General features: G+C 35.8%; 1 protein-coding gene across 1 annotated transcript; it reads left to right on the top strand.

Annotated features, from left to right (window-relative positions):
- LOC140955101 (uncharacterized) lies at positions 1 to 4,802 on the top strand. Its single transcript, XM_073406738.1, has 2 exons — positions 1 to 4,551; positions 4,664 to 4,802. Exons 1-2 carry the CDS (start codon positions 1,933 to 1,935, stop codon positions 4,679 to 4,681), a joined length of 2,637 nt encoding a protein of 878 aa, XP_073262839.1. The 5' UTR covers positions 1 to 1,932; the 3' UTR covers positions 4,682 to 4,802.
- Positions 4,803 to 9,047: the final 4,245 nt, after the last annotated feature.

Raw genomic sequence — 9,047 nt, 5'->3', positions numbered from 1 at the left:
TGCAAAAAGGAGTAAATTGGAGGTAATTGGCAGATTTGACGTTCAGTCGGTATTTTGTGCAGAGCGTGAGTTCCAGAGATCGAAATGAAGTGATTCTAGTGGCATTAAAAAGCTAACATCCATACCTTTTTGGAAATGTAATGCAAGAAAAATAAAAAGAGAAAGATCATGGAAATCACATCCTTCAAAGTCAAATCTCGCAGTCTGCCAATGTTGACCTTTGCCCATTCAAAATTCAATATCTGGAGCTTCAGAAGTCCAATTGATGCAAACTCAATTTTGTTGGATTCCTTACTCAAATATCTATAAACGCTCCAAATTTCAGCCAGAAACGATGTCATATGAGGGATATATGATTTTTCAAAGATGACAGCTGAATTCTGCCAGCAAGCAGGTTGCGTGAAGAAACGAATCCAAATTTCATCTAGAAGCATCCAAACCGACCAGCAATTTAGCTCCTCTAGTAAATATTCTAGAAGGTCAAGGAAGGCAGCCACCAACCTCATGGCAGCCACCAACCTCAACCCAGCAGCCAGCAGCCAGCAGCCAGCAGCCTTCACACTACCACCATCTATTGATGTTCACACTTGAGCTTTGATATTTTCTTACTTACAATTTGTGTATAAATAGAGGGTGAGTAGAAGGAGGTAGAGAAAAGAAGAAGAAGAAGTGAAGAAACACAAACTCTCCTCTCTACAAATCAGAAATTATGTATTCTTTCATCTTTAGGAGTAGTTGTTCAATAGATATGCAAGGCTAAGCTCGTTTTCTTGGTTGCAAGGACACAACAAACCTTCGGATTTCAAGAACCGTGAGATTTATTCTTCCTTTTATTTTCAGTTTATGTTATGAATGAGTATGTTTGTTTTCCTATGCATATTTCCTATGATTGTTGTTGATGATTGCTAGAGCGGACTCTAAGTTATTATTGTGAACAATCTTTTGCTAAGTTTGATATCAAAACCGGAGTTGTGGTATATAAACTTGTGAAGCAACTAAGCTTGATAATTGTAGCGGAACTACGTTATTAAACTTAGGGAGAACATTCGATCATAGCAACACAAATTGACAACTTGGTTGTTAAGATTAATGAATTTATCTGGATCTTAAGGCTGCCATTGGATTAAATCATTAGTGCGGACACTGTGATTGTTTGTTGGTTAGGGCTAGTTATACGGCGGATCCGTTAATTAACCAATATTAAGAAAAGATAAAATTCATGATATAAACTGGAGTTTCGTTTCAAGGATCGGTTCTAATTTCCGTTGGTGGATGTGTGCTTGCAACCAAGGTTTGTTTTCTTGATATATTTCAGTTTCAATTGATTTTGTTTGCTAGTTTAATTTCTGCCATAGTATAAATCATTTCAAATCAATCCCCCCCCAATTACATAACGTACAACATAAAAATCTAACTTCAAACTTCCTCGTGGGATCGACCCCTTGCTTGCTCTATACTATCTTGTGTGTTTTAAGCTAGGGTAATTAATTTGTGCGACCGCGACATCGCAACAAATTTTGGCGCCGTTGCCGGGGAGGTAATTTTAGTTGATTCTTGTGCTTGTACTGTTATTTTTAGTTTCTGTGATTGTTATTTACATTTCTGAAAAAAAAAAGAAAAAAAAAACAGAATTTTTGCTTGCGGTGTTACTGTTCACTTGCCGCAGCGATACTGTTGAAGACAGAATTGTTTGTGGAATTAGGTTTCTAACCTTCTTTTTCTGAAGTGAAATGACGTTCTGAACAAGACTAGTGGTACACCACTAGCCCCACCCTATCGAGGCCAAATTTCACTGTTTTCTAAGGTTTTTAGGTAGTTTTAGTTTTCTAGCATAGGATTTTCATATAATTTGCATTATTATTATTATTATTATTATTATTATTATTATTATCGCTTGTGTGGTTGCTTTCTTTTGAGTTTTCTTAGCGATTGATGCCAGTAACCCGTTCTACTAATCAGAGTCTAGTGCAGGTTGATCTTGAAATAGAAAGCACTTTACGCAAGTTAAGAAAGGAAGTTCACCTCAACACCATGGCGGTTGCACGACAACAAACACTCAAGGAGCTTGCTGCTCCTAACGTGGAGAATCAACCATTGTGCATAAACATTGACAATAATGTAAACTTTGAGCTCAAATCTGGTTTTATACATTTGTTACCAACATTTAATGGTCTTGCAGGAGAAGATCCTCATACTCATCTCAAGGAGTTCCATATGGTTTGTGTTGGCATGAAACCGAATGGAGTTGATGAAGAACAAGTTAAGTTGAAAGCTTTCCCTTTCTCTTTAAAAGGGGCAGCAAAGGCATGGCTTTTCTCTATTCTCCCAGGATCTATTAGAACTTGGAACGCCATGAAGAAGATTTTCCTTGAGAAGTATTTCCCAGCATCTCGAGTTGCCAACATAAGGAAAGAAATATGTGGGATTCGGCAATCTCATGGAGAGACACTTTCAGAGTATTGGGAAAGATTTGAGCAATTGTGTATTCAATGCCCTCATCATCAAATACCCGATCAGCTACTCATTCAATATTTCTATGAAGGATTGATGCCTACTGACCGTAGTATCATTGATGCTGCAAGTGGAGGCGCATTGGTAGATAAGACACCTGAGGCTGCACGCCAATTGATCTCAAACATGGCAGCCAACTCAAAACAATTTGGCACTCGTGGAGACTTCTCCAACAAACGAGTAAATGAGGTAAGTATTTCTAACTTTGAAAATAAAGTTAATGATCTTACTTCTCTTGTGCGTTCTTTGGCTTGTGGAAATGTGCAGCAGGTGAAAGTTTGTAGCATATGCTCCTCACAAGGACATGCTTCGAATATGTGCCCAACAATGCAAGAAGATTACATTGAACAAGCTCATGCAATTGATGGAGCATTCAACGGACAACCTCAGCGTAAGTATGATCCTTTTTCCCACACGTACAATCCTGGATGGAGAGATCATCCTAACCTACGATATGGGAACCAACCCCAACAAGGCAATCAAGGCCGACAATTCCATCCCAATGGATTTCAGCCCCAACAGAATTATCAAGCAAGACAACCCCCTCCATTCACAAACTCCAATGTTATGGGGTCGTCATCCAATGATGATCTTCGTGAGATGATGAAAACTTTGGCTTCTAATACTGTTACCTTGCAACAAAATGTCATGTCTTTTCAACAGGAAACAAGGTCAAGTATTCACAACTTGGAAAAGCAAATGGGGCAAGTAGCTTCAAGTGTGGGGAAATTGGAAGCACAAATGAATGGAAAATTGCCCTCCCAAGCATTGAATCCAAAAGAGAATGTTAGTGCGATCATGTTGCGAAGTGGGAAAGAACTTGAAGAGAAAAGGTCAAAACAAATTGAGATGGAGGAAGAAGAAGAGATAGAAACTGAATTGAGTACAAAGAAGATACATCATCCTTCTCCTCCACAAACTGAAACAAAGACCAACACTCCAAAGGTAACTCCTCACTCAATGAATTCCAGTTTTACAACAATTCCACCCTTTCCCGTGAGTTCTTCTAGGTCAAAGAAAGAGGACAAGGAAAAAGAGATTCTAGAGGTTTTTAAGAAAGTAGAACTCAACATTCCTTTGCTTGATGTTATCAAGCAAATTCCCAAGTATGCCAAATTCTTGAAGGAGTTGTGTACTACCAAGAGAGCTTTCAAACTGAAAGGTCATGAAACGATAAGTATGGGTGAAGTTGTATCTGCTGTTGTTCAAAAGAATCTGCCTTTGAAACAAAAAGACCCAGGTGCGTTTACTATCCCATGTGTTATTGGTAATGCTAGTTTTAAAAGAGCTTTATGCGATTTAGGTGCATCCATTAGTGTTATGCCTAAACATGTTTATGATTCTCTTAGTCTAGAGCCTTTGAATAAAACTAGTATTGTAATGCAACTTGCGGATCGTAGTTTTGTTTACCCACTTGGTGTGATAGAAGATGTCCTAGTCAAGATTGATAGTTTGGTTATTCCATGTGACTTTTATATTCTTGATATGGAACATGATTCTTGTGATTCATCAACCAGCACTCCTGTATTGTTTGGGAGACCATTCTTGAAAACTGCCAACACAAAGATTGATTGTGGTAAGGATACCTTGTCTATGGAGGTAGGAGATGAAAAAATTGAATTTAATTTTCATGATGCAATGACATATCCTTATAGCAATGTTTATTCTATCACATGTTATGACCAAGTTGATAAGTGTGTGCAGCCAGTTTGTGATTTTGATGATGAGTATGGATTAAGCATGGCTTTGAGCAATGACTATGATTTTACCAAGATAGAAGAGATGGAAAGGCATATATGTGTTCCCCAAAACATGCATGAATCAACATTGGATTTGCAAGATTTGCAAATTGTCCTTCATGATGCAGGAGTCATTTACCCCATCACGGATAGTGAATGGGTGGCGCCTATCCTTTTGGTGCCTAAAAAGATTGGAATTACGGTGGAAGAGATTCAAAATGATGCTTACGAGAATGCAAGGATTTACAAAGAAAAGACTAAGAATCTTCATGACCGAATGCTTACAAGAAAGGAGTTTCATGTTGGAGACAAAGTCCTTCTTTATCATTCGCGTTTGAAACTTTTTCCTGGAAAGTTAAGCTCTCGTTGGATTGGACCATTTGTTGTTTCTAATGTTTTTCCTTATGGTGCAGTTGAAATTACAAGTTTAGAAACGAACAACATACTCAAAGTCAATGGGCATCGTTTGAAACCTTTCTATGAAGGTTGGACGGCAGAACTCACCGCTTCTGTAGAGTTAATTGAACCAATCTATGAAGAATGAGCATGCAATATGTCGAGCCAATGACATAAAACAAAAGCGCTTACTGGGAGGCAACCCAGCACAAAAAGAAAAGAAAAATCAGATTTGCTTTCTTTTTCCTTATCTTTTATTTTTCGTATTTTACTTTATCTTTGTCATTCTCTTATGTTCCTTTGCTTTTATTTCAACATTGAGGACAATGTTGTGTTTTAAGTGTGGGGGTATTGAGAGAATTTTGGTTTTCTTATTTTAATTTTCTTTGTTGTTCTTAAAAAAAAAAAAAAAACACACAAATTTTGATCTTTTTAACTCCCATTGGTTTTTGAGAATATGAGTATTATGTATGAGAATTAATTGAGATAGATGAAGATATAAATCAAATGAAGGAGTATGCATGCAAATTTTAAGGTTTAATTGGTTTAGGGATTGACTTTGAGAATATGCCATGTTGACTTTATAGTGTTATACCAATGCAAGCTTTTGAGCCTTCAACATTATATTCTTTGAGTGTGCATTCTTTCAATGATATGTATCTCTAGAACTTGCTTCATATCTTATTAAGATTATTTACAAATATACATGAAGATGATAAAGGCATTAGGAATTTTTACCCTTCGAGCCAAAAAGCCAACCTAAAGCATATTATCCTTAGTGAGCCCGTTTTTGAGCTTGGTTATCTTTTTTTTTGCTTTATCCATGTATAAGCCTTAACTTTATATATGTTTTTTCTTTCCCCTGGCCAAGGATTAGTAGAGCATATACTTGTAATATCTCATGGAATTATGGTTGGAAATTATATGAAAAGAAAGAAGTGATGCTTGATGAAAAGATGGGAAAAGTTGCCAAAGAAAAAAAAAAAGAAAAAAAAAAGAAAAAAAAAAGAATAAAAAAAAAGTATTCCTTTATATTCTTAAGGTTTTATGTTGAACGAGCTTGAAATCAAAAGGAGTTAAGCATTTGTGATTAAAGATGAAAAATTTATGAGCTTTAATGGAATTATATTGTTTGAAGTATTATTTTTCAAAATGCTCTACTTTCTTTGGTTTGAACCTTTCCTTTTACTTTCTTTTACCTCACCTTAACCTCAGCCCTATTACAATCGGAAAATAAGACCTTTTGATTCATGTAATACTTGTAATAAGTTGCCAATGGAGATGAGATTGAAAAGCAAGCTTATGGTAGAACATACTCTTTGATTGAATTTGAGAGATTTAAACACATAAACCCTAAACACATGAGTGTTGGAGTGTATATCAATGAGAGGACCCTATCACTTTGGCATGGCATAGATTTCATTTAAATCCAGACGATTGATTGAGTTTTGAAGTTTGCATGTAAAATAAATTCATGAGAATTATATATTTTATCCTTCATGATTGTATTCTTGTTTATAATGCTTGTACTCTTAGACATTGATGGAGATTAAGAAATTGATCATAGTTATTTTCAATTAATTTTATTTATCCTTTCTCGAGGACGAGCAAGAGCTAAGTGTGGGGGTATTTGATGTAACCATATTATTCGATAGTTTCACCCGCATTTAACTAGTGTTTTGCATATGTTATTTATATAAAATGCCTTGATATTCTTTGTTTTATGTTTTGAAGGTATTTTTGGATGAAAGATGCAAAAAGGAGTAAATTGGAGGTAATTGGCAGATTTGACGTTCAGTCGGTATTTTGTGCAGAGCGTGAGTTCCAGAGATCGAAATGAAGTGATTCTAGTGGCATTAAAAAGCTAACATCCATACCTTTTTGGAAATGTAATGCAAGAAAAATAAAAAGAGAAAGATCATGGAAATCACATCCTTCAAAGTCAAATCTCGCAGTCTGCCAATGTTGACCTTTGCCCATTCAAAATTCAATATCTGGAGCTTCAGAAGTCCAATTGATGCAAACTCAATTTTGTTGGATTCCTTACTCAAATATCTATAAACGCTCCAAATTTCAGCCAGAAACGATGTCATATGAGGGATATATGATTTTTCAAAGATGACAGCTGAATTCTGCCAGCAAGCAGGTTGCGTGAAGAAACGAATCCAAATTTCATCTAGAAGCATCCAAACCGACCAGCAATTTAGCTCCTCTAGTAAATATTCTAGAAGGTCAAGGAAGGCAGCCACCAACCTCATGGCAGCCACCAACCTCAACCCAGCAGCCAGCAGCCAGCAGCCAGCAGCCTTCACACTACTACCACCATCTATTGATGTTCACACTTGAGCTTTGATATTTTTCTTACTTACAATTTGTGTATAAATAGAGGGTGAGTAGAAGGAGGTAGAGAAAAGAAGAAGAAGAAGTGAAGAAACACAAACTCTCCTCTCTACAAATCAGAAATTATGTATTCTTTCATCTTTAGGAGTAGTTGTTCAATAGATATGCAAGGCTAAGCTCGTTTTCTTGGTTGCAAGGACACAACAAACCTTCGGATTTCAAGAACCGTGAGATTTATTCTTCCTTTTATTTTCAGTTTATGTTATGAATGAGTATGTTTGTTTTCCTATGCATATTTCCTATGATTGTTGTTGATGATTGCTAGAGCGGACTCTAAGTTATTATTGTGAACAATCTTTTGCTAAGTTTGATATCAAAAACCGGAGTTGTGGTATATAAACTTGTTGAAGCAACTAAGCTTGATAATTGTAGCGGAACTACGTTATTAAAACTTAGGGAGAACATTCGATCATAGCAACACAAATTGACAACTTGGTTGTTAAGATTAATGAATTTATCTGGATCTTAAGGCTGCCATTGGATTAAATCATTAGTGCGGACACTGTGATTGTTTGTTGGTTAGGGCTAGTTATACGGCGGATCCGTTAATTAACCAATATTAAGAAAAGATAAAATTCATGATATAAACTGGAGTTTCGTTTCAAGGATCGGTTCTAATTTCCGTTGGTGGATGTGTGCTTGCAACCAAGGTTTGTTTTCTTGATATATTTCAGTTTCAATTGATTTTGTTTGCTAGTTTAATTTCTGCCATAGTATAAATCATTTCAAATCAATCCCCCCCCAATTACATAACGTACAACATAAAAATCTAACTTCAAACTTCCTCGTGGGATCGACCCCTTGCTTGCTCTATACTATCTTGTGTGTTTTAAGCTAGGGTAATTAATTTGTGCGACCGCGACATCGCAACAATTATTACATTAATTATGTTCTTTTGTTAAAGGTAACAACTAAGGGAAAGGGATAGTATATAATTTTCAAAAAAAAAAATTGATAATATTGATGATAATAAAAAAAACGTAGATAAGTTTGGTTTCGTAGCCTCCCTAACCTAAGCAATTAAGTCTGAAGGGGTGTTTTAACACCTAATACCCTAAAGTCAACTGACTTGGGAGCTATTGGCCCAAAGCTTGCTACATGGGTTAAGGAGAAAAGCTTAAGGGAATCAAACATTGCATTATCTACGTATCAGTATCTGCAACCCGAGTTACTAAGCTCGTAGGGGTGTCTCAACACCTAATGCCCTAAGACCAACTGGTCTGGGAGTCATTAGCTGAAAACTCATTACATGGGTTAAAGATACATTGTGTTGTATGTGCATATAAATAAAAAAAAAAAGAGAAAAAAAAAAGAAAAAAAAATAGTAATAATAATAATCCCAACCTAAGGAAGTTCACTTTAAACATTTGAACATAATATTGTTTTCTTCCAACAAAAGCCCCATAATCTATGTTTTCATATAATGAGCACATAAAACGAAGGTTTATTAATATCTTGTTTAAGAAGTATGAAGCATAAATATAAATTTAATGAGAGTTTGTTTATCTGGATAGATTAATGGAAGTTGAATGATGAATGCCTAGCTTTGTGGAGCTTGCAAATTGTTTCTCTATTTTAACGCTTTAGATTACTAGGGACTAGTAATAAGCTAGTTGGGGGGTGTGATTAGTACTTAAAAGTGCATGTTTATCAAGGTTTTATATCATCATTTTGCACTTGAAGTATCAATAACTTCTTAACTAAAGCATGTTTTATAATAACAAGTTTGATACTATAAGATACCTTAATTTATGGTAAATGCTCATCTTATATGTAGGCCTATCACATAAAATAAAAGGATTGATTGATGAGTTTAAGTATTGAAAGTGAAAGGACAAAGAGATGGCCAAACTTAGAAAAGAGATGTCGGTGCAGTCCAAACCGGAACATTGCTCGGTAATTGGATCATATCAGGAGCTCTAGATCTCGGATTTTAGGTCCATTTTATATGGATGGAAAGGTAAGACAAAGGCCTACAACTTTCATGGGAGCCCAAGATTT

Source organism: Populus alba, chromosome 19, assembly GCF_005239225.2.
Source record: "Populus alba chromosome 19, ASM523922v2, whole genome shotgun sequence".
Taxonomy (NCBI): domain Eukaryota; kingdom Viridiplantae; phylum Streptophyta; class Magnoliopsida; order Malpighiales; family Salicaceae; genus Populus; species Populus alba.
This window is presented reverse-complemented; position numbering and strand designations above follow the sequence as displayed.